The sequence below is a fragment of the Mizuhopecten yessoensis genome, unplaced genomic scaffold (genome assembly GCF_002113885.1).
Source record: "Mizuhopecten yessoensis strain PY_sf001 unplaced genomic scaffold, ASM211388v2 scaffold8071, whole genome shotgun sequence".
NCBI lineage: Eukaryota > Metazoa > Mollusca > Bivalvia > Pectinida > Pectinidae > Mizuhopecten > Mizuhopecten yessoensis.
In genome coordinates, this window is record NW_018407364.1 from 291078 (window position 1) to 318055 (window position 26978).

The following is a 26978-nucleotide window of genomic DNA, read 5'->3' on the forward strand; positions in this document are numbered from 1 at the left end:
AGAATGGTACATATGAAGCACCTGGAGAGTGAACTATACCTGACTGACCCAGAACTTCGTTATGGGTGCACTATACAGGTAATAGAACTGCATGTATACCGGGACTTTGAGGTTTTGTCGACCATAGTCAAACATCTTCCTCATCTGGTACTTTACACTGTGACGCTTCTGCTTCTGTGGAAAATAAAGCATTCTAAATCACATACTGTAAAAACCCGTGTAATTTGCGTAGGTACTTTTTGAGGCTAAAATTCTGAAAAAAGCTTCTACTTAATAGATAACTCCCACAGGGTATACAGGCTCACATAGATAACTCCCACAGTGTATACAGGCTCACATAGATAGCTCCCACAGGGTATACAGGCTCGCATAGATAACTCCCACAGGGTATCCAGGCTCACATAGATAACTCCCACAGGGTATACAGGCTCACATAGCTAACTCCCACAGGGTATACAGGCTCACATAGATAACTCAAACAGGGTATACAGCTCACATAGATAACTCCAACAGGGTATACAGGCTCACACAGATAACTCCCACAGGGTATATAGGCTCACATAGATAACTCCAACAGGGTATACAGGCTCACATAGATAAATCCCACAGGGTATACAGGCTCACATAGCTAACTCCCACAGGGTATACAGGCTCACACAGATAACTCCCACATGTTATACAGGCTCACATAGATAACTCCCACAGAGTATATAGGCAGTTTATCATTGTTTTTAAAAGTTACCATAGATAACTCCAACAGGGTATACAGGCTGACATAGATAACCCCCACAGGGTATACAGGCTCACATAGATACCTCCCACAGGTTATACAGGCTCACATAGATAACTCCCACAGAGGATACAGGCTCACATAGATAACTCCAACAGTGTATACAGGCTCACATAGATAACCCCCACAGGATATACAGGCTCACATAGATAACTCCAACAGTGTATACAGGCTCACATAGATAACCCCCACAGGTTATACAGGCTCGCATAGTTAACTCCAACAGAGTATACAGGCTAACAAAGATAACTCCCACAGGGTATACAGGCCCTCATAGATAACTCCCACAGGGTATACAGGTTCACATAGATAACTCCAACAGGGTATACAGGCTCCCACAGATAACTCCCACAGGGTATATAGGCTCACATATATAACTCCAACAGGGTATACAGGCTCACACAGATAACCCCCACAGGGTATATAGGCTCACATAGATAACTCCAACAGGGTATACAGGCTGACATAGATAACCCCCACAGGGTATACAGGCTCACATAGATAACCCCAACAGGGTATACAGGCTCACACAGATACCTCCCACAGGGTATATAGGCTCACATATATAACTCCAACAGGGTATACAGGCTCACATAGATAAATCCCACAGGGTATACAGGCTCACATAGCTAACTCCCGCAGGGTATACAGGCTCACATAGATAACGCCAACAGAGTATACAGGCTCACACAGAAAACTCCCACAGGGTATACAGGCTCACAAAGATAACTCCCACAGGGTATACAGGCTTACATAGATAACCCCCACAGGGTATACAGGCTCACATAGATATCTCCAACACAGTATACAGGCTCACACAGATAACTCCCACAGGGGATACAGGCTCACATAGATAACCCCCACAGGATATACAGGCTCACATAGATAACTCCCACAGCGTATACAGGCTCACATAGATAACTCCCTCAGGGTATATAGGCAGTTTATCATTGTTTTTAAAAGTTACCATAGATAACTCCAACAGGGTATACAGGCTGACATAGATAACCCCCACAGGGTATACAGGCTCACATAGATAAATCCCACAGGGTATACAGGCTCACATAGCTAACTCTCACAGGGTATACAGGCTCACATAGATAAATCCCACAGGGTATACAGGCTCACATAGCTAACTCTCACAGGGTATACAGGCTCACATAGATAACTCCCCCAGGGTATACAGGCTCACACAGATAACTCCCACATGTTATACAGGCTCACATAGATAACTCCCACAGGGTATACAGGCTCACATAGATAACTCCCACAGAGTATACAGGCTCACATAGATAACTCCCACAGGGTATATAGGCAGTTTATCATTGTTTTTAAAAGTTACTGCTTATTATTATAAACACAACTATAACATCACAAGTGCTTGACTGTATACCAAAAGGCGAAATTCATGGAATGCATATTGACGCCAAATTTTGTATAGAACTACCAATGTCTTATTTAAAACACACAGACGTGTGTACATTACCCATTTTTCGCCCTGTAAAGCGGATGGCTGTAACATAATACCCTCATCTAGTGGGATCTCGTCATCCGAGTCGTCTGTAACCAAGATAAATACATCTTATACAGCTAATTAGTGGCAATTCATAACCAGACTTTATATGCTAGCAGAAATAAAAATCAAAAATTACGTAATTTGAATATCATTCCTTAAAACTTCTTCAAATTGTACTTGATAAATCTATAGTTGGAAAGATTTACTAAACAGACAAAGTATCACAAATATAATTATCAATAGTTGCAATGTATTCATGCACGATACAATTTATATAACTGACATAGACCACAGAGGATAAATGAGAAAAACATTACCTGCATAAAAATATATATAAATGATATTTCTAAAAATATGGAATATTAACCATGTCAATGGTTATATTTATTTGATAATAATTCACTTTTACAAGTATTTTTTTAAACAAACAACATTGATAAAATATATTCTTTGTGTTTGAGAAATCCCATCCACAAACTTGTCCTATATATGATTTAATGTGCTTAACCATTGACTTTAATCCGAAAAAATCTGATCAGACTCAAAACTCCAGGTCTATTAAGGATCCCTGTCACACTGCACTGTGGTTTTCCCTATATACAGTAACCTCCCCTTTACTTCCTTAAGTATCCCTGTCCCACTGCACTGTGGTTTTTCCTGTATACAGTAACCTCCTCCCCTTTACTTCCTTCCCTGTCCCATTGCACTGTGGTTTTCCCTATATACAGTAACCTCCCCTTTTTTTCCCTTAAGTATCCCTGTCCCACTGCACTGTGGTTTTCCCTATATACAGTAGCCTCCCCTTTTTTCCTTTAAGTATCCCTGTCCCACTGCACTGTGGTTTTCCCTAAATACAGTAACCTCCCCTTTTTTCCCTTAAGTATCCCTGTCCCATTGCACTGTGGTTTTCCCTATATACAGTAACCTCCCCTTAACTTCCTTCCCTGTCCCATTGCACTGTGGTTTTCCCTGTATACAGAAACCTACCCTTAACTTCCTTCCCTGTCCCATTGCACTGTGGTTTTCCCTATATACAGTAACATCCCCTTTACTTCCTTCCCTGTCCCACTGCACTGTGGTTTTCCCTATATACAGTAACCTCCCCTTGTTTCCCTTAAGTATCCCTGTCCCATTGCACTGTGGTTTTCCCTGTATACAGTAACCTACCCTTAACTTCCTTCCCTGTCCCACTGCACTGTGGTTTTCCCTATATACAGTAACATCCCCTTTACTTCCTTCCCTGTCCCACTGCACTGTAGGTTACCATAAACACAGTAACCTCCCCTTTACTTCCTTAAGTATCCCTGTCTCACTGCACTGTAGGTTATCATAAACACAGTAACACCCCCTTTTCTTCCTTCCCTGTCCCACTGCACTGTAGGTTACCATAAACACAGTAACACCCCCTTTACTTCCTTCCCTGTCCCACTGCACTGTAGGTTATCATAAACACAGTAACATCCCCTTTACTTCCTTAAGGATCCCTGTCCCACTGCACTGTAGGTTATCATAAACACAGTAACACCCCCTTTACTTCCTTCCCTGTCCCACTGCACTGTAGGTTATCATAAACACAGTAACCTCCCCTTTACTTCCTTAAGTATCCCTGTCTCACTGCACTGTAGGTTATCATAAACACAGTAACATCCCCTTTACTTCCTTAAGTATCCCTGTCCTACTCCAGTGTAGATTATCATAAACACAGTAACATCCCCTTTACTTCCTTAAGTATCCCTGTCCCACTGCACTGTAGGTTATCATAAACACAGTAACCTCCCCTTTACTTCCTTCAGGATCCCTGTCCCACTGCACTGTAGGTTATCATAAACACAGTAACCTCCCCTTTACTTCCTTAAGGATCCCTGTCCTACTCCAGTGTAGATTATCATAAACACAGTAACCTCCCCTTTACTTCCTTAAGTATCCCTGTCCCACTGCACTGTAGGTTATCATAAACACAGTAACCTCCCCTTAACTTCCATTTGGATAGAACTGTAGAACTGTTGGGCCGGGTCACTTCCACTGACTAGGTAGCTTAATCTGTTTGAGAATTAGTATTATACTATAACAGTATGAAGTCCTGGGTTCCGATCCTAGCTAGCCATGTGCTATGTCTAGCTAGCCCCACTAATTTTTTTACATTCAGACTATTTTTGATTATATTTTGTTTATTTCTTCTTCATTATTTTTTCATAAACGTCTTGCATTTTCTTTTCAGATCCGGAATGATTATCAAAGATAGAGACATGCTAGAAAAAATAGTTTCCAATCCTTTGTTATAAGCTTTGGTAGTGGTACAAGGATCCTTAAGTATCATAAATATCAACCTATCTAAATCTACCCACTTTTTTAAAAAAAAATTGGGGGGGGGGGGGGGGGGGATTCCTTTTCATTGTGCTGAGAAATTAAGAGTTACAAATAGTGTACAATCACTTAATATCCAACCACTAAACATTCAGGTACCTTGTCAACAAGTATTGTTTTCATAGTTAAGGCACTAATTATAGATAGGCTTTATCTTGTTGCAATATAACAACCAACCTAGATTTGACTCATCCTTGGAATCATTCTTGACGTCGTATGTTATCCACAGAAACATAGGGAACACAAGGAACACACTGAGGTACAGCTGTAAGGAGAAACGTTTATACAAATATTAATTATAAACATACTATATTACTATATACTGTATTATACTGCAAATAAGCCCCCAACCCTAGTGAAACAAGCAAATTCGTGGAATTTATATCCCCCGCTTTCAGGACATATTGTAGGTAAACATTATTGAGGTTAGGTTTGAACATGGAGGAATTGTGCTGTTGAGACATAATGTATAGCTTGAAACTCGAAGAAAAAGAGCCTTATCTAATATTTTTGCTATTTTAAAGGGGCTGGTCGGGGAAAAAAATACAAAATAAATGGGTCTAAATGCGTTCTCTGGCCTTCCAAAAGTTATACCACGGCAATATATGATGGTTGAGTTCTTCTTGCAATGTCCAGTTTTGACCACTGAAATCTCGGGGAAGCCCCACGTAAATTTAGCGCAGATCTATTTATATATGTCACGTGGTTGTTTCGAAAGTGAGGCAGTGAAGATAACAACAATAGCACGCCGTCATGTGCCATGTCTGACTCAACTAGCGGACAAGACAGCAATACTATACGTAAATAATTGTTTTCAAAGGTCATGTATGATGGAAGTGCAGTATTCCTACCTATATGTTGTTATATATAATGGTATTGATACCTCGTGCCTGTCATGACTTTTGCATGCATCTTTTTCTTTCGCCGTGATGTTTACATTTGGCCTTGTTGATGACGCGCGTGCGGTAAAATTACATCACTGATCTGGGTCAATTGAGAGTTTTAGACTGTCAGGTGACGATTTAGGATTTCTTTAATATAATTATAATTTTTACTCTTAGGGAGTGAATTTCAGCAAAATTTGAATCGATATATTTCATAAGAAGGTATTTTAAACATGTGTATGCCATTTTAGCAAATATGACATTTTTTCCCCGATCAGCCCCTTTAATATTAAGCGAAAACTGCAGATAATGACTCTACCAAATGTAGTCCGATTAAAGTGGTTGTCAAACTTGGCTGAGCGCTTAATGCGGTGAACCCTGTTACTCAGTTTGAAGACAATCAAACACCCCTGCTTCCAATATATTTGGAAATTGTAAAACTTTAAGGTACGCACAGATTCGCAAAATTTTTCTTCTGTATCTGTATACAGGCTTTCCTGTAAAATTTCTACATTCATGCAAGTACAATTACAGGTTTATGGAGTTCGAACATTTCTAATGTATCGATCCCAGTAATGTTACAGAAAATTATTAACATAACATTATCATAAAACTGGACATTCATTCAGTGAATAAGCTCCAAGCTGTACAAACTAGAAAATGTCTGTAAAAGATATAACTGCTCCTGCGGCCATGTGAATTTAGTTTCAGTGTTTCACAATGTTCTATAAATAGTTACAAATACTTTCTATATATAGCAACAACGACCTTGGCCTTGACCTTGGAACCCTGGAACACAGTGATGTCAGAGGCATTCTTATGACCTAGTTATGACCTTTGTAAAACGTTTGATGAAAATCCGTCAAAGAATGAAGTTACTAGAAAGTTTACATTGAATTCGTACAAAAATGTCAAACAAACTGGAACTCTTCTATGTTGGAGATACAACACTGATTTCTGGTAACAAGTTTAGTCTCACCACCAGCCAGTCGGCAACCTTGAATGGTCCGATCTCAAGTTCTCTGATCTGAAGTTTGCCATTCCAGCGTTTATCCAACCACTTTTGACAGATCGTGTGAGCGATGAAGAATTTATTCCTGGCAATGTGGGCGATTTCTATCACTGTCTTGTCGTTGAAGTCGGGAAGCTTTTTGCCGAGGGCGTTGATTGCAACAACACTAGAATCCTTATAAGCAAGGTCCAGAAGTTTGACTGCCATCTTACCAAAGTCACTACAAAATAAACGACAGGAATGGATTAACTGATTCTATCTCCACTGTATGATGGCAATAGAGAAATCTCAACCCAAAGGTAAAGTTTTTGAGGTTGCTAAGTGCAGAGCGACAAAGACCTTTTTCGGTGGGTTGAAATTTCTCTGCCTTCATCACATCCCACCTATGGAGCTATTGGAAATTAAAAAGAAACTAGAACTGTCAACTGGGGGATAAATAATACCCCCCGCAGATGCTGGTAGTTAATACATCATTTAGTGACCTTGGGGTTTCTGGACAAGTTATTTCACATAAAGGGCCATAACTCCCTTAAAAAGTGTTGAAATCAGAAATTAAAATGCTGGTGCACAACTACATAATATACTGATCATTCAAGTGAAGTTTCAATATAATCTGCCTGTTAGTTAAGATGGAGTTTTCCAGACAAGTTACTGCGGACCACAGACAGACAGACAGACAGGGTGATTCCAGTATACCCCCTAACTTCGTTGCGGGGGGTATACAAATTCACACAACTATCTAAGGTTAATATCATGTTTGCTAAGTTTTGTATTTATCATTTAAGAATGTAAGTAGCAGTAGTTTTTTTTCCATTTATACAATATGTATACACAGAAATGAGAAAAGGGACAGAACTCAAAGGATAAGATAAAAGATTAGCATAGTTTTCTCTAAGTTTGAATTGGAAACTTTTGCAAAACTGCAGAGTAGAGTAATTATATTTGAAGGGTTGGCAAAAATTCAGATAAAAAATGTAGAAGTTATCCAGACAAAATTCTGGCTACAGATACACTGATGGACAGGAAGCTGAAAAGTTTAAAATTGAAAAACGATATGAAATCAAATGAATTCAATTAATTCATTACTTGAACATACAGTGGAACTAATCTTATCTGACCCCTGTCTAATCCAAGATAATCTAATCTAATCCCACATCCAATGAAAAACACCATATAAAACCTGTATATTCTGACCTCTGTCTAATTTGACCAGTATATTGTGTCCCATAATGTCAGATTATACAGGCTTCACTGTACAATGTGAGTTTATGAAGATAAATGATGATCTGATATTAAGATGGAATTCTCTGATTTTCTAGTAGATTATCTTAGACTAGCGTTACATACATCGCAGACTCTCGCACTTTGCGCTTGGTATCCAGGTCACGGCACCAATTCTTGGAGAGGCTGTTCCAGATCATACTGACAATGAGTGCCATCACCATAGGGTCTTCTGTCCTCTTCCACAGGACCTTTGTCAGTTCTGGATTGAAGGTTATTGCGGCCCAGAACACCAGCGTGTTAATTGCCTGTAATTATAGTGAAATTTTGTATAACTGACATTTAGGAATAGAACTTATCTTTTGATAAAAATACATATAAACAATACAGGTGTTACTTTGCCCCGATAGGGACACTTTGGTATTTTGGCAAATATTCGGGGATAAATGATCAATATCAGCAGAAAATTATACATAGTTCAAATATTTCAGAGTCAAAGGGGGTTCTGAATAAATTTCTTCTCCAAGATAAAATGGACTTTTGAAAAAATGACATCCAAATAGATAACGTCTCAAATTAAGATTAGCAGCCAATAAGGCTTATAAACAGTTAAATTTTCATAAAAGTATCATCAAATGAAAACTGCATACATGAAAGAACCTCTTTTCATTGCATGACAGTTCCTTGGGCCGTTTCCTCACAAGTGTCCCATTTTGGGTACAGTAATGTTAGCTTACAAAGATGTATTAGTCTTTTCATAATTTCTTTTTTCCTTAAAAAATCATATTTCATATATGATGCACTTCCTAACTTAACTATTTACAAGTTTAAATATTGTTCATGACAAGAATTAGATTTCAGTTCATTTAACAACTCCGATTAAATAATTTTTGAGCAACATGTCTTAATTACCCTCCTTTCTGCCACCTCCTGATCTGTGACGTATGACCCCACAGAGTTCATTGAGAGTTCGTACGATGACACTAGTCGCTGTAGGAAGGTCACTCGGTACAGCAGCTGGTTGAAATCACAATCGTCACCGATGATAAAGTCCTTGTCCAGGGGATAAGAAGAGTACTGTAATGGAGTCAAGCATTTCAAAATAATAACCAATGATGACTTCAGACCAGTTTCTAACTATTGTTAACAGTATACAAAGCACCCCCCACTGTTAAAAATTTCGGTTTATACCGTATTTGACCTTATAAGTGCACCCGCCACTGTAAGCTCACACCACCTTTTTTTTGAGAAATATGATGGGTGGGCTTAATTAAAACCCTGTTTTTCTGTCACCAACCTCACGTTATTATCATCTACAAATTGGCAAGTTTCAGCAGCTTGAAGCACGAAAGAGCTATTAAGCACATTATTCTTGTGGTTTTTTGACTGACCGGTTTGAACACACATAGATACGGCTTGTTTCAACCAGTTTGAGCATGAAAGGGTTGTTAGGCACACCCCTCTTGTATTTTTGTAAGGGCACAGCACGCTTATTTGGTCGAAAATGGTATTTAGAATTAATTATGTCAGTGATTTCCGTGACCAATGATTTATTTTTTTATCAGGTTCTAACATTCTGGCAACAGCCAGTCATGTGAAGAGTCAAGGCAAACAGACTTTTGAAGACATGATCTGGAAATGTATGCATTTTGCAGTCTGATCAAAATGACATAAAATTAGTAATGGTCAATCAATCAGAAAGCAGGAACTCACCTCAAATTTGGAAAAAAATTGTTTACAGTGACCTTGACCTTTGAAACCAAAAATCAATCAATATGTCAACCCTTAACTGAAGAATGATACCGTTAATAGTTGAAGCAGTAGTTGTAAAATTCTCAAACAGAATAATACGTCTAGGATACATTTTGAAAAACCAGGTCACAGTGACCTTGACCATTGTCACTAAGAAATGATGAGTTCTTGGCCCTGTTATACATTCAATTCATTCAATTAAGTGTTGGCTAATGAATTCAGTTTTGTATGGTCTAGAATGCATTTTAAAGTATCGAGTCACAATGACCTTGACTTTTGAACCCTAGAATTAATAGAATTTTTGGTGCTTTTTTTTTTTTTCTTTCAAAATGTTTTATTTCATTAACTTGCATATTTTTATATACATCTTATAACCAGCATACATTGTTTTACATATCACTACATCATTCTTCATCTTATAACAAGCATACATTGTTTTACATATCACTGCATCATTCTTCATCTTCATCTTTTATAACCAGCATACATTGTTTTACAAATCAATACATCATTCTTCATCTTGTAATAAAGCATACATTGTTTTACATATCACTACATCATTTTTCATCTTATTACCTGCATACATTGTTCTATACATCATCCTACTTCATTCTTATTAGGTATACATTGTTTTATATATATTATATAAATTTTCATCAGATTAAAATAACAAAAACCAATTATCACACAGGCTCATTCATTCACTCATTATTTTCATTATCAGAGTAGGTAAATTTATAAAGACTCACAATTCTTTTTGTACTTATTCATTACAGTAGCAACATAATTGTATTTATATTAATTATAGCTATAGCTGTGATTTCAATGAATGAATTAAAGCAATGAATGTATAATTTTGTCTGTTTGCACTTATTATATTATCCGCTGTATTTTTCAATTGGTTTGTTATCCTATTAAATAATGATAGTGGAATTTGATCTTCATTTTCAAATTTCTGTAGATTTCTTGCCTTCCAAATTAGCCATTTAGACTGAAATATGATTAGATTACATAGTTTATTTATATTATCATTATATTCTGAGACACCAAAGATTCTTTCCTTTTCTGTTAACCTAATATGAACATTGCTTGTTGCTAGACTTTCATTTAGTAATTGTTCTATCCTGAACCAAATTGTTTCACTAAACCTGCACCCACTAAAGAGATGTTGTTGGGTTTCATGTACTTCTTTGCAGAAGTTGCATAGACCATTTGATTTCTGCATTTGTTTAAGTTTATATTCAGTGGTTAAAATTCTGTGTAGGCTTCTCCACTGAAAATCCTTGATTTTCCTGTCAATGATAGTGTTATTTATAGAGAGCCAGATGGCATTCCAGTCCAATGCAAAAAGATCATTCCATTTCTGAAGGGATTTTATCTCTTTACTATTTTGATACAATATATATTTAATTATTTTGTTAAAACACTTGTTCATGGCTAAAATGCTGTTTTTATAAGTGAAAACTAAGTCATCTGAAATTTTAAAGGCACTAATATTGTTTTCATTATTATTTTGTAGTATGTTTTTCCACCCTGACGGAAGGGCCCCTCTGATTTTTGAGAATTCCGATATCCAGTTATTTTTACTTTTTAACTTTTCCAGTAATTGTTCTGATGAAATAAAGTTATTTTGTACAACATTCCAGATATGTTTTATCTTTGTTATTCCACTCCTTGCCCAATTTTTGAAAAAAAGTGGATTATTTTTAAATAATACATTATGATTCCCAAATAGGTTTTGGTTAAGGACATCTTCTGCACTGCTTACAGGTACTTTTTTTTGCAGTTTTTGCCAATGCCAAATTCCCTCCCGATAAATTGCCGGAATTTTTTTCAACTCCAAATTATGAGTGTTGCTGCATCTACATAAGAAATAATCTGTATTGTAAGCTCTGTCATAGCTTTGCAGAAAGTGTTTACCTAGTATGTTCCACGTCTGTATTTCACTATGAATTACTCTATATATTAGTTTGATTCTATTCATTGTAACAATTATCTCTATATCTGTCATATTTAACCCTCCCTGCCCCTTTTCTAAATACACAGTTTCTTTTGCCACCTTATTTATTTTACTACCCCAAAGAAATTTATATATTAATTTTTTTATTTTTTGTAAATATTCTTCAGGTATGGTGTTTTGTGCTAATTCATAAGTTAACTGAGAGCATAGAAGGGATTTGATTATTAGAGTTTTCCCTTCTAATGACAAATTTCTCACTTTCCATGTATTGATTCTGTTTTCGATTTTTTTAATTTTATTCTCCCATAGCCTTGTTTTATCTTTATTATATCCATGAAATATTCCTAATACCTTGATATTGTCTCTGACCCATGATATATCTGTATAGTTTGGGGGTCTTTGCTTCCAGCTGCCTATGTACAGACCTTTTGTTTTCTTTTTATTTACCCATGCACCTGATGCTTTCTCATATTTTTCTAAAATCTTGAATAAAAACGGCAATGAATTTTCTTTACCTAGAAACAGTTGCGAATTATCTGCAAACATGCTTATTTTTGCTTGGATTTTTATATTATTTACTTCTGGGAGGTCAATACCTGTTATATTTTTATCTTTCCTTATGGAGCAGGCAAGTGCCTCTGCCTGAATTATATATAAAATTGGAGCCAAAGGGCATCCTTGTTTTACAGAGCGTGATAGGTTAAAGTTAAAATTTTTGGTGCTTTTGATTGATGGGTTTGGTAATTTTTTATCAGTATATATATATGTTGTGAAAAACTACGAATCGTTTGTCCTTGAAACAAGTCATTATAAATGAAAGCTGATGGAAAATATGCCATGCCATTATCCCAATTTATCAAACAGACATATAAAAATACATTTTAAAAGAGTGGTACCAGGTACAGGCAACCATTCAGAAAGCTGTTGATCCCCTCAAAGTGGTAAGAGAATAAGGAGGAATATGATAAAACTCCGGTCAGTTCAAATAGGCCGATAATTTCAACACCCTTTTTGAACTATATGTACTTCTTTGCAGCCTACCTTCCTGCCTCTGCTTTGATTAAGTGCAAATTGAACTTGATAATCAATTATTAATATTTAAGTAAACAGAAGAAAGACATCTGTATCATTATTCATCGCCAGATTTGCAAATATATCATAATAGGCCGTTGTTGTCCAGTATCAACGACTGAAGTGTTCATCGTGATTTTAGCTGATGTCAACTCCAATTGTTTAAAATTGGCGGCTAGAGTTGACAATATTTATTCAATCGATTCGATCTGACCTGATTGTTAACCGTATGTGACGAAGCTAGCAACAGATATGTAGGTGCCCTGATGCGGTATGTGATAATGAGGCTATGTATTAAGAGCTAAAAAAGACTCACCGAGGCTTTGGCCAACACTCCGTCCAGGCAGACAGTGAGGAAAAATTCCTCATTCTCCAGATTGTTGAACAAGAACAGTAGCTTGCGATGGTTGAGGTATTTGTGGACTTGAATGGCATCCCTTTGAAGAAAGAGGTCAACAAATTCTTCCCGACCCTTCTTCAACAAGGCACGGTCAAACAGCTCATGGGTTATCTGTAAAAGGGTTCATGCTACATTATTTGTAATTAGAGAATTTCAGAATTTTAATTAATGTGTCTCTACCATATCTATACCAAAGATCCTTGGTTCCTCTAAAAAAAATCAAAATTAACATTATGATAATCATGCCAATCAATATTTTTTACCCCAAAAACGTTTTTTTGGTATTTAACCTTTTCACCCCATGTAACTTTAGTAGACTCTACCATGCATTGATATGGATGAGTCCATTATGGTTTACAGTGGTGGAAAGGGTTAAGCTTCACTGAACAGTGATTTTATTTACAAATGAATACAGGTTGCTCCCCCTCACATAAAAAGCCCTAACTTTTCTCAAGTGAAGCAAAAAAAATGAGGGATATCTTCCCAATTTCAATAAAAATATTGCTTTATTATCCCGAATCATGTAGACACAGGCTAGCTGTTGTAAAAATATTTGAGTAAAAAAAACTGACGAAAAGATTGTCATAAAACTACCATCACCAATTATTAGTCTTTGTCACTTGACTGCAGATCATGTAAAATGTACTCAATCTGTGGCCGTTCCAACATCTATGAGTTATGTTTGTTTGTTTTTAAAACACCTACATTGAATGACAAAGTAAAAATGTGCAATCTGACCTTTGACCTCAAATTTTGATATTGAAAAATTCTAGAGAAAAAATTAAATTCCTGAAAGGACTGTTCAACATACATACTGTACACTGGGACATTTTCACTGAAGGTAAACAATGTTATATATATAATAATCAAATGCAAAGAGCAAAATTATTTTTGGGCAAATCTTGATTTCAATGGTGAAGGGCTAAAATATGACTGAGCAGTTATGATCATGAATTCATGTTAATAAATACTTCAGACTCTTTATCACATTAAGATATAAGATATCTGAATTTTAAGCATTTTTCCAAAAGTAATATTCATATTCATAATATATCTAACCAGATGATATTGTGATGATAACGACCAGTTAGGTTAAGACATTCACTAGTCCTTGCTGAAATCTCTTAGTCTTAGACTAATGGACTAGTGTTAGTGTCGAACCCCGCATCTGTAATTGGTTTGTAACAGACTTAAGTTTTGGAAGTTTTTGAAAAGGCTAAGGAAACAAATGGTGTGATAATAGTCGGCAATACATTTGAATCTGTTGTCTCAGTTACCTAGACCTTTGACTAAGAAACCTTAAATGTTTATATGCTAAAATTGGCACAAACCTTGATCCTTGCCCAGTCATATTTTTGGAAGATTTGGGATACAGCAAGGTCACATCTATTCCAGTCCAAGGTCAACTTAAGGTCACACTGGAACTGCTCCTGAAACTTTCTCCCCCGCTTCAGTGCCTGGGCTGTAAAGAAATCAATCATTCTGGTCTATAATGTTCTGGTTTGTAATTTTGATATGATGGTTTAATCTGATGGCAAAATTTCTTCAACATTTACAAAGACATCTTACATTTGGTATAATGAAGAAGTCTGTTATTTCATCCATGTGTATTAATTTGACATCTCTTTAAATAAATCTGTATGAACATTGAAGAAATACTTAAACTATGATTTAAGTGGGTGATGGTACATACACTTAAACAAAGCCAGCAGTAGGTACTTGTCAAGATTCTTGAGATCCGAGGAAGCCCCATCTGTAGGTAGGATGGTCAGAAACTCTTGTTCTCCCTGTAAAACAACCAAGGAACATGATCAACCATTATGATATTTAATATTGAATAAAATTAAGGTCCAGAGTACATTTAATAGTATATGCACTAGCTAAAATACAATGTGGCATTTGACTTTTGAATCCAAGTATTCTTTTGTGGCATTTGACTTTGGAATCCAGAGTATGAATGAGGGTTACTTGTGGAAATGAAACCATTACTATGAAATTGTAATAGAATTGGTACAGTACTGCCAAGCTTCAAGATTCAAAAATCGTAATCAAGCATTAATTCTTGACAAAATGATCAAGGTTTGAGTCCCGTTTTACAAAGGAAGAATCCATCTTCTGGGATCCAAGAACAGATGATTTGCTGTCTCATGTGCTAACTAGTTTTCAAATGCTATGTCACATCATTTTCACTACTGTGAGAAATCAGAAAATCACAACAGCATGTAATACATCTTGCATATGATGTTCCTTTGTAGACTTAACTCAAGGCTTTGCTCTATCCTATAGACTTAACTCAAGGCATTGCTCTATCTTATAGACTTAACTCAAGGCTTTGCTCTAGCCTTAACTCAAGGCTTTGCTCTAGCCTCTAGACTTAACTCAATGCTTTGCTCTATCCTTTAGACTTAACTCAAGGCATTGCTCTATCCTACAGACAAAACTCTAGGCTTTACTCTATCCTATAGACTTAACTCAAGGCTTTTATCTATCCTATAGACTTAACTCAAGGCTTTTTATCTATCCTATAGACTTAACTCAAGGCTTTTGATCTAGCCTATATACGTAACTCAAGGCTTTGCTCTGTCATAAAGACTTAATTCAAGGCTGTGCTCTAGCCAATAGACTTAACCCAAGGCTTTGCTCTATCCTATAGACTTAACTCAATGCTTTGCTCTAGCTTCTAGACTGAACTCAAGGCTTTGCTCTATCCTATAGACTTAACTCAAGACTTTGCTCTATCCTATAGACTTAACTCAAGGCTTTGCATTATCCTATAGACTTAACTCAAGACTTTGCTCTATCCTATAGACTTAACTCAAGGCTTTGCTCTATCCTATAGACTTAACACAAGGCTTTGCTCTATCCTATAGACTTAACTCAAGGCTTTGCTCTATCCTATAGACTTAACTCAAGGCTTTGCTCTATCCTATAGACATAACTCAAGGCTGTGCATTATCCTATAGACTTAACTCAAGGCTTTGATCTAGCCTATAGACTTAACTCAAGGCTTTACTCTATCCTATAGACTTAACTCAATGCTGTGCTCTAGCCTCTAGATTTAACTCAAGGCTTTACTCTATCCTATAGACTTAACACAAGGCTTTGCTCTATCCTATAGACTTAATTCAAGGCTTTGCTCTATCCTATAGACATAACTCAAGGCTTTGCATTATCCTATAGACTTAACTCAAGGCTTTGATCTAGCCTATAGACTTAACTCAAGGCTTTACTCTATCCTATAGACTTAACTCAATGCTGTGCTCTAGCCTCTAGACTTAACTCAAGGCTTTTCTCTATCCTATAGACTTAACTCTAGGCTTTGCCCTAGCCAATAGACTTAACTCAAGGATTTGCTCTATCCTATTTCAACAATGAAGAAATGGTAAGTGTGATTCTGATTTATGATTACAATACTGAAAATGGACAATATTAACACTACAGATTACAGTGGAACTAAAAAAAATAAGAGTGAAAGATTTTGGATATATTTTTAATCATTACTTAACTTCAGAGAATTGTTAAGTCATCATTCATATCTCAAAATTGTAATAACTACCCCTAAATCATAAGAGTTGGTAGTTCTGTAGGTGGAAATGGTAAGACTAGATTACAAATAAATCATGTGTACGGACAGTTGAGCTTTAAAATTTGAATGCAAGAATAAAGTATGGCCTTGACCCCTATATGGGTAATCTCAGTGAAGTTTCAATGAATATATTAAATCTTTGTGTTGTTATTTTAAGTCAAAGTGAATAAATAGGTTTTATTGCCCTTTATTTGACTGGGAAATTCCAGTCTACGTCCCTAAATTCCATTTGTTGAGGCACAATGTATATATATTTACAACAACATCAAAACCTTGGCAATAAAAATCACAAAACATCTGATATATTACCAGAAAGCTTAAGTATGGTCAGACAATACATAAAAGTTGTTTTTTTATCCAGTCTTAAAGATTTATCTTTATGTAAACTTGTATATTACCTGGTGAGCGTATTGGGCACACTCAAGTATTTTATCACGACAACGGTTCCGAGCAATTTCGTCCTCTTTGAATTCCTCCGGGAAGTACTTCATCAGCTTTTTGATGAGTTCTGGTTTGATGTAGGACTCGATGTGTTCCGGATGGGGTCTGTCAAAATATCATACCGTATAGTATGTGTGTATACTGGGAAACTTTCAGCTAGTCAGACTTTCGCCCTTTGCCAATAAAATCCATACTTATAATCCAGTGTTAGTTTTGCCCTTCACATTTAATTACTATGGTTACTATCATTCGCTGTAATGATAAATTATTCTCCCCTTTTAGACAGAGGTATCCACACTTCTAGGCAGGGAAAGATATCTCTGTGTCTTACCCTAGGGTAAAGATGGGGGGGGGGGGAGGGATTCCCCTGTCATAACAATTACATGAAATCACATCATCAATAGCAGATAGATAGCTCAACTCTGCTGGAAATTATGAAATAAACCTTTGCATTTCATGAATTTACCACTTGTATATGATGTGGGAGAAAAAATAATCTTTCCCAACCTTGGGAATAAGACAGAAAAATCTCAATCGTCGGGGTATTAGATTCTTAAATGTCTGGCCCTCAGCAAAGCCTCAGACTAAACAGTTAAGAAAAATCTCAACCGTCGGGGTATTAGATTCTTAAATGTCTGGCCCTCAGCAAAGCCTCAGGCTGAACAGTTAAGAAAAATCTCAACCGTCGGGGTATTAGATTCTTAAATGTCTGGCCCTCAGCAAAGCCTCAGGCTAAACAGTTAAGATTTTTATCTTACTGCTAAGGTTGAGATTTGTCTGTCTTACCCCCAATAAGGGGAAAGATGATACACTGTATAAGTCCTCATTATGGAGAATAGAATACAACAGCACAGGATCCGTCAAAATATGATCAATCAACAGCCGAAAACTTGAATTACTTACTGGTTTGTCTTATTAATATTATAGATCACTGATTTATATTTCAAATAGATAAGTCAAACTGAACAAACCCAGCATGAGCCCAGTCAATTTTAACAAATATTCTGTAAGTAATTTTTTTTCAAACTTCGATACAATACGTAAATTTCATTATTTCTAATCAATAACAGTTTTTTTGTTAAATAACATACAACTTATATTGACCATGAATTTGAAATGTCTTAAAACTCTGAAAATAACAGATTTATTATGTGTTTATGGTAAACACGGAATCATGACCTTTGACCTTATTATAATCATATGCATCTTCTTCACATGAGGTATTGATGAGTGAAGTTATATGTACTACTTACTCTAGGGAAAAAAATGGTCATATGACTGCTCAGAGGTTGAAAATCTAATTATGGCAACAATGACCTTCACCTTTGAACAAGAAATTCCAAATCTATACTCATGCAACCTTTGTCCATATGAGGTACTGTACTTTATCAAAATACTGTCCAGGCCCAAAATAACTGTCAATTTATTTATAGTAACACTGACTTGACCTTTAGCGAGTGACAGACCACAAACCTATAATTTTCTTCATGTGTATGAAATACGACTACTTTTCCAGTTTTATAAAACTCACATTATTCTGAGAAACAATTTATGCACAATTATATCTTATGTTGAACTTTGACCCCTTTTGCATCGAAGACCCCACTAAACAAATCTGAATATATTTACATAATGCCCATTTGAAAAAGAACTTATTAAGAGTCATTTATCAGCCAATCATCATCATAAGAAGATTATTTAGACAAACAAACAATATATACCAATTATTACCAGCAGTGAACTTTGACCCTGAATATATATGTGGTCCTTTTTTTCAACCTTGAGTTATGATCAGAACAAACTTTAATCTACACTCATAGACACAGTACTAACTATGGAATTTCTATTGAGCAAAACTTTCCCAAATTATCTCTTTTTCATCCTTGTTTTTCACTCTCACCAATTTTAAAGCTAGCCAATATTTGATTCAATACAATGTGATGATATAGGACAGATAAACCAAACACCTGCCCCAGTCAACTGTGAGGTCAAGGACGCTTCACACTGTTTGAATGCTGGTGTACTGATAGATGCAGTGAAGACTTCCTGTGCTTGACTTAAAACGATTGTATCTGTTTAGACATTGCTCATCTTGGAGAAGTTCTAGGTGATGGTATCAATTGTCTGGATCAAATTCTATGCTATATATGACATGAATATGTTTGAATGTGAAATGAAATAAAATAAAAAGCAACCGGATCGATACATTTGGAATGTTGCCACTTCAATCCCTTTGAAAATAAACTAACACCGGTGCACCAAGCTTTTGTTAAATATTATAAAGATAGGATAAGCCAAATTAAATTCAGTCAAGTGGGCTTGCAATTAAAGAACCGGAAAGGGTTTTAGCCCTTCAATGGGTTACAATTGTAAAAAGGTTTAAAAGTGTAGTTCAGAAATTGTCCAGCTTATGCCCAGTGAAGTACAAAATCACATTGACCTTGAGCCTGTGTATGTATCTGATGCGTTTGTGAGCCAAGCTGAAAAGCTATCCATAAACATTTTAATTAAGTTAATAGGTTAAGGTGACTTTGAACTTTGACCTTTTTCCCCCAGAATGTGTTGGGTTCTTACCTCCTCCTGTGTGGTACCTTCCATCAGTGTAGCTGACGAGCTATCTAACTCACAGATAGACAGATGGACAAACTTTGTTAGCGAAGGTATATTTCAAGGTGGGTTTTTTTCGAAATTCTTACATGCTTAAAATTTTCTCTAAACTAGGAAAATACAAGTATTATGTTTATACCCTCACAGCCTTTCCTTCCCTTTTTTTTGAGGAATAAAAACTCACTTTGTATGAAGAATATAAACTACCGAGGGTAAGTCATCAACTGATGTTGGTAGCTATAAATGCACTTGAACAAATTTTTATTTCCTTTAAATATCATTGATATAACAAAGTTTAATATTTGAACAAGTGATACATATAAAAAACGAGTATAGCTCACATGCACAAAAATCACAGTGAAAGTCATTCATAAAAGTCAAATTTCTTAAAATCTTGGTATAATACATATTCATATGGCACCCCAAAGACAGGTGAAATAACAGGCGGTATTACCTTTCCTGAAGTTCAAGGTAAGCAAAGGAAATGAGGTCGGCTGCGAGTCCTGTGCCCTTCATGACCACGACAGGTACATTTCTCTTGAGTAGTTCAGCCACGTGGTCCATTTCTAGGGGCCCGCCCTGGACCAGCAGGCCGACCATAGGGGTACAAGTACTGCTGATGATCTGGAGGTCATCTGGTACAGACTCGCCAACGTCTGAACAAGCAGTAATGATTACTTCAGTTACAAGTACTGAAGATCAGTTCATTTATTTAGAGTTTAAAAACTCAATTTTGCTAATTTGTTTTAAAACATGTTATTTACAATTGTTTATATTTTACACATAAAATCTTTTTAGCTAAGTTACAAATAAGTTAATGTCAACCAAGGCAGACTGTCAGTCATGAAATTAAGCGCAAAAATGAAGTATTTTACCAGTACAATATGAAATACTTCAAATTCCAAATCACAACATTTTTTTAAATATCTCTATTTAAAGTAGACCACAGTTCATAAATTTTGTATGTCTTCTCAAAACAATGTTAACTTTAAGCTCTTAGGTATTGAAATTCAGTAAAATTAATAAGATAATCATGACATAGTCATAAATGCACCATACTCACTCAGTACCGAGTCGCTGAGATTGGTAATTTTTCTGTATCGTTTTGGCCGGCCTACTGGTGTGAGGAATCGCTCCTCCAACCTAATTCTGAAGTTCTCCAGCTCACGGAGGTCAGTGACGCCCTCCAGCATGATGTAGTGAGTGTGGTCAGAGTTGAGCTCCTGTTTGTCTGACAGGGGCTTCTCGCCCTTGTTCTGGATGTTCACTGGCCCTGCCTGAATAAAACATTTTGGAAGACTTTGTCAATTCCATCCTTGAAATTCTAGGGGTTACGCTCTGTTACCTTAACTGCTTCCTTGGAATATGTCAGGAAATAATTAAAACTTTGTTTTCACTATCTTGTGGATAATACAAGTAGACTATTAACGTATATCAAAGCAATCATTCAGCAACATAATGGTTAAATTGAACAGTTTTGAAGTTGGTTGTAACTCCTCGGTAACCTTCTAAGGACAGGTATCTGCCTATAGTGATTGGTCAGGGTTTTATTTTACTAAAAATCAATAAAACAGCCAATTGTCTGCCTTCAACTTTTTCGTGACATATTCCAGGGGTGCAGAGAACGTGAATAAGCATAATCTGAGAAATTCTGAGGACACACCAGCCCTGCCTTAACATAACATTAATAACATCTTGCTGGCGTGGCCTGAACCTAACGTTATTCAGAGATTTTCACCAAACATAATACCTAACCTATATTTTAACTATTTTTCCATTGGGCAGAGACATAAAGGTTTCTTTATCCAAACTTTATTTTTAATTCCCCATTAAGGATAGTATATCTTTATGAAAGATTGCATAGGTTATATTACCAGTAACGAAATTACGCAGAACTGTTTTGGTGTGGAAGCTGTCAAACTACGATATGATGAAACAAAAACAAGCGGATGACTTATGAAAAAAAAATAAAATTGAAAAAAAATCTAAAAAGAAAGCATTTTAGTTACATTTATAAAAGTCAATGGGGCAGCCTCATTAGTCATATAGGGTAACTCATAATTAATGCTTTATTCGTGCTAATTGCCGTACTCACTGCAGAATCAATCTTTGAGTTATAAGACAGCAGACACTTTGGCACTACACCTATCACAGTCAACTTGGGCAGGTTCTCTTGCTTTTGATTATCTACAAACTTCATTGACACTTTGGTCAGGCTCTGAATTTTTCGTCGCTGGTTCTCTTCCTTGAAAGCGTCTCCCAATATTTTTGTGATCCCACCATCAAAGCCGTTGGTAAGTATCCACATCTCTGTAGTGTTGGCAGCCTACAAACATACGATTTAGTAGTGCGGATTAACTTATTCACCCCTGCAGACAGATTTGGACTCTTCCAATCTAAAGGTTGGAATAGTTTATTATGAAATTTCAGGGGTGAACGAGTTAAACAAAATTGTAAAATTGGTCTGAAATGGTTATAGGGTAAACTGATAATATGTTCGACAATTGTTCTAAAAATAGAATAAAAGCTACAATATATGAAAATGTCATTGATATCGTCAGTATAAAATTGCGAGAACTATTTTCAAAATACTTATACATGTGTATTTGAATTCCTTATCTTCTTTCCTGAATAATTTACTTTGAAGTTAACATGCTATCAAAATTTGAGTATTTCACAGTTTTAGAAATAAACCATATCAAACCAAAGAACAACTTGTGTAAAGGAATGAATTAAAGCCATCTTACATGAAAAATGTTGTGGGGCATTAAAAAAAAAAAAATCATTTACATCTTTGTATTTTATTTTGTGAACATTTCAACAAAGTCAATCTAACTAAAGAGCTTAATTGTTCTAGTGTTGTACCTGGATGATGCCCGTCTGGAAGTCGTGGACCAAATCCTGGTCTTTCCAATGTTTGTAGTGCCTATTGCTGGTAATGAGTGAAAGGATAATATTTGGCGTTCTCTTCTTCCATACTTTGGCCATGTATGTTGCTACATCATCAGCGTCAGCAGCTTCAGGGACGCTAACATACAGACCTGCATTGGCCTGGCAATTTGAAAATAATGGCAAATTACCAATCAATTCACGGTAAAAAAAATCTTTGGCATGTTAGTCAACATATCATGGCAAATATTTGGCCTGGCAGTCAATAAGTCATGGCAAATATTCAACCTGGCTTCAACAATGCTTGGCAAATATTTGACCTGGCAGTCAGCAAGTCAGGACAAATATTTGTCCTGGCAGTCAACAAGTGACAGCAAATATTTGATCTGGAAGTCAAAAAGTCACAACAAATATTTGACCTGGCAGTCAACATGACATGGCAAATATTTGATCTGGAAGTCAAAACGTCACAGCAAATACATGTACTTGACCTGGCTGTCAACATGGCATGGCAAATATTTGTCCTGGCAGTCAACAAGTGACAACACATATTTGATCTGGAAGTCAAAAAGTCACAACAAATATTTGACCTGGCAGTCAACATAACATGGCAAATATTTGATCTGGAAGCCAAAACATCACAGCAAATACATGTACTTGACCTGGCAATCAACATGGCATGGCAAATAAAATATTTAACCTGGTAGTCAATAACTCATGGAAAATCTTTGGCCTGGCAATTATCAAGTCATGGCAAATCTTTGACCTGGCAATCATCAAGTCATGGCAAATCTTTGACACACAAATTAACAACAAAAACTAATTAACACAACCTTTAAAAGAATACCATTCAAAATTTCAGTTACCTTTTGACCACTAGCCTCATCATACACAAACTGGATGACCCCTCCGCTGAATCCAAGATCTTCAATCCAGCTGGGATCCTGTGAGTCTGTGCTGAACCACGACACATTACTAGTGACTGTGGCGTACACTGGGTCAATTGCCACTTCTGGATAGTCCAGATTGTCATTGCTGTCGGAGCTCTGGGACGCCATGCTGATTGTGTGCACCAATGGTGGTCAACAAAAGTATCCCATCCCTATTGTTAAGCTGCTCCAGATACCTCAACTTCATAAAAATATTATACCTGAAATGACAAAAGAATATTTCACAAATTCAAGTCTGTTCCTTTGTAAGCAGTGATGTATTTGCTAACATCTAAATTTTCCATGGGCGAGAAACCAGAAGGTAAAAATCTTAAAACACCCGAAAAGAAATAGTGTAAAATGTCAGAGTTGAAGCTTCTCTATGCAATCAATTAATTGAATTTGGGCAAAACAATTAGCAGTACTTCATATTTATCTTCCATAAAACTTGTTCCAAAATGTGTATGGCTAAAATTTAATGGTGTTTCGTTACACCAGCAATACATTAAAAGTGATTCTGTGCAGATTTCTGTATGTGATTGGGATAAACAAATACCACTGCAAAAGCAGTCAAAGCTTATATTTGGGTCTAAATATTTATATCATATGTAATTATTATAACTTCCTCTGAAACAAGAGGCCCATGGGCCTTAACGGTCACCTGAGTCCTACAGTATTTATATTTGTTGTTGAAATATGTACCAATTTGAGTAAAAAATTGTTAAGTATAACGTTAACTTAAGTTTGTCAGGACCATGAGCTGATCATTCCTAGATCGATTTTCAGTTAGATCGGCCTATTAGAACTTGTTTTTAAGTTTGAAATAGTTTTTCAAAATGGCGGCCATGGCAGCCAAATTGTATTTCTGATTGACCCGAAATATAACAAAACTTTGTCAGGACCATGAGTCGATCATTCCTACAAAGTTTCAGTTCAATCGGCCTAGCAGAACTTGACTTTAAGTTTGAAATAGTGTTTCAAAATGGCGGCCGTCGTGGCCATATTGGATTTCTGATCGACCCGAAAAATAACGACACTTTGTCAGGACCATGAGTCGATCATTCCTACAAAGTTTCAGTTCAATCGGCCCCGCAAAACTTGACTTTAAGTTTGAAATAGTTTTTCAAAATGGCGGCCATGGCTACCATATTGGTTTTCTGATCGACCCGAAAAATAACAACACTTGGTCAGGGAGATGTCAGTAACCTTCCCATGAAATATTAATGAAATCCCTTTACCAGTATTTCAGCTTAAGTTGAAAATGTAAAATGTTAACGGACGACGGACGATGGACAACGACGGATAGCAATAGGTCACTTGAGCTAAAGCTCAGGTGACCTGATAAAATTCTACTCTGATGAACTTAAAGCTGTCGTCTGTGACAAAAATGTTTCTGGAAAAATGAAACACTGAGAGAAACAATCTCTGACTCCCTTGCAGCTAACGACAGCGACTTTGTAAAATAATACTCCATAATTACCTGGGTATATATGTTGCTCCCAATTTCAGAACACAATTCTTCATTTAATGAACTTGAGAAATGCGCATAAGATCAAACATATAAAATATTTTGTGTTTCCGGTAGTCCTGCCAACACTAATTTTTTGTGCCTACCTTAAAATTTTGAGACAATTTTGTAAATTCAAAAGAACACTGTTAAAGTCAAGATCACTCTCCTATAAATCACATCAAATCATTTAAAAAAAAAAAATGTTATCTATAACTACCCTAAATTTTCAAAAATGTGTAACAGGAGAAAGAATAGTGTGCTTCCACCAGGGATCTTACCCACGATCCCTACATTCCTAATTGGATGCTCTACCACTGAGCTAAAGGGAAATTCCCTTTAGCATGAAGCTAGAAGGCAACTGTATTCCTATGTACAATTAAAATATGGCACACTTCTCCCCCCTTTTTAAATGTGTTTGCCCTCGAACACCACAATCCTGGTCACAGCACCATTTGTAACAGGAGTAAGGATAGTGTGCTTCCACCGGGGATTGAACCCACAATCCCTAGGTTCCTAGTTGGACGCTCTACTCTACCACTCAGCCAAAGGGAAACTCCATCTAGCACGAAGCTAGAAGGCGACCATTATCCTATGCACAATTAATATCTGCCACATTTGTAAGACATATGTGTGGAAATAGAGGCAAGTAATTGCATGCATCCATCATCTATCCTGGTAAATCCTATTAAAGAGGAATTACAAATAATATTTTGTTTGGCCTAAAATAAAACGTCCATGATGGTCTATGTCAGTTGATATCCATGTTGACAATTCTGGCACTCTATCATCCTCATTTATAATATATTCATAATTTTTTTATCTATACTGCCTTGTATCTGTAGAATGTCATTTGTCATTGCATATTTTTCTAAAATTTTACTTATTTTTTTTAGTATTTGACTTTAGTTACTGTACTTTGATAATAAAAAAAAAAAATAAGATGAAAGATATAAGAGGCATAGTATCACTCAGCAATATAGTAAGTGAAAGAGACTTCTTTCAACAACTACCATTTGCTTTATGGAAACAAGTTCATATCATGGATATAACAACATTACTTGGAATTCACAGAAAAGAAGTATTACGTCATAAAGTAAACAGATTGGTTGGTTTTAAAAGAGAAAAAAAAATGATTAAAAACAAACACGTCTAGTCTAGTCCTGGAGCAAAGTAGAATCTAGGTGGGCTTTTTTCATATTTAAATATATATAATATTGGTCAAAACAGTTATAATTATTTATTTTACTAGACACTCATTAGCTACACATCTAAAAATAGCCTGTTGTGTTTTCGGTGAGGCATCCCGCCCGAACACTGAAACAGTATATATTACAATATTAATAACAATTTTTGGTAATAGTAATGGAGAACGAGTCCTGAACATGAAGCACATCAGTCACTTAGATTCCTGTCGAGTGCCCAAACTTGAATATGGGAAGCTTAGAAGTCTTAGGTCGGACTCTCGTTAATTTTGTACCATACCGTGGTTTGCCATCAGCTGATTTGCGAAGTTGTGTTATTGCCGGAAATCATACTAGAGTAGTGTCCCCTCCCGAACATGAGTTTTATGGAATGTTATCGAGTGTAAGTTCGCTATAGAGTTTGCTTATCGACTGCATTTTCCTGATTAGCCTGGAAATATGTCGTAGGCAAAGTTTATATGATTTTATGTTCAAATAGGCCTAACCCATCTCAATATTATACTGAATCGTTTTTATTAGGAAACCAGTCCTAAATACTGACTAAGATCAAGGAATTAGATGCTATCTAAGTCCGTGCTAACACTATATTGATTTCTCTTTATATAATTTATAGTATGAAATGGTCAATCACAGACAAGTTCCACGATTCTTGTACGGAAATCGCTTTACAGTTTATATGGATACGGATACGGATAATAACCCATTAACGTATGTTCTTTCCAAGGCTAAACTTGACGCTACAGGACATCGTTGGCTCTCTGCGTTAACAGCATTCAATTTTGATATCCGCTATAAACCTGGAAAGTCGAATCTTGACGCGGACGCTTTATCCAGATACCCAGGC

The 26978-nt window shown here is 36.2% G+C and overlaps 1 protein-coding gene across 2 annotated transcripts in view; it reads right to left on the bottom strand.

Moving 5' to 3' along the window:
- The window catches only part of LOC110454821 (transient receptor potential cation channel subfamily M member 7-like), a 61702-nt gene extending 35239 nt beyond the window's left edge, over positions 1-26463 (bottom strand). Inside the window, exons 1-16 of one of the 2 annotated variants that reach the window (XM_021504540.1) lie at positions 26415-26463; positions 23360-23643; positions 22470-22655; positions 21700-21930; positions 20668-20881; positions 20059-20260; positions 16955-17102; positions 14664-14757; positions 14302-14432; positions 12887-13081; positions 8700-8864; positions 7914-8095; positions 6534-6786; positions 4848-4935; positions 2277-2350; positions 40-171 (exon numbers count right to left, since the gene is read on the bottom strand). In XM_021504540.1, the coding sequence (XP_021360215.1) occupies positions 40-171; positions 2277-2350; positions 4848-4935; positions 6534-6786; positions 7914-8095; positions 8700-8864; positions 12887-13081; positions 14302-14432; positions 14664-14757; positions 16955-17102; positions 20059-20260; positions 20668-20881; positions 21700-21930; positions 22470-22655; positions 23360-23551 (2487 nt within the window). In that variant the 5' untranslated portion in view covers positions 23552-23643; positions 26415-26463. Of the gene's footprint in view, positions 1-39; positions 175-2276; positions 2351-4847; positions 4936-6533; positions 6787-7913; positions 8096-8699; positions 8865-12886; positions 13082-14301; positions 14433-14663; positions 14758-16954; positions 17103-20058; positions 20261-20667; positions 20882-21699; positions 21931-22469; positions 22656-23359; positions 23644-26414 lie in introns of both variants that reach the window. The other variant, XM_021504539.1, reaches the window with a different exon arrangement.
- Between the last annotated feature and the right edge of the window lie 515 nt (positions 26464-26978).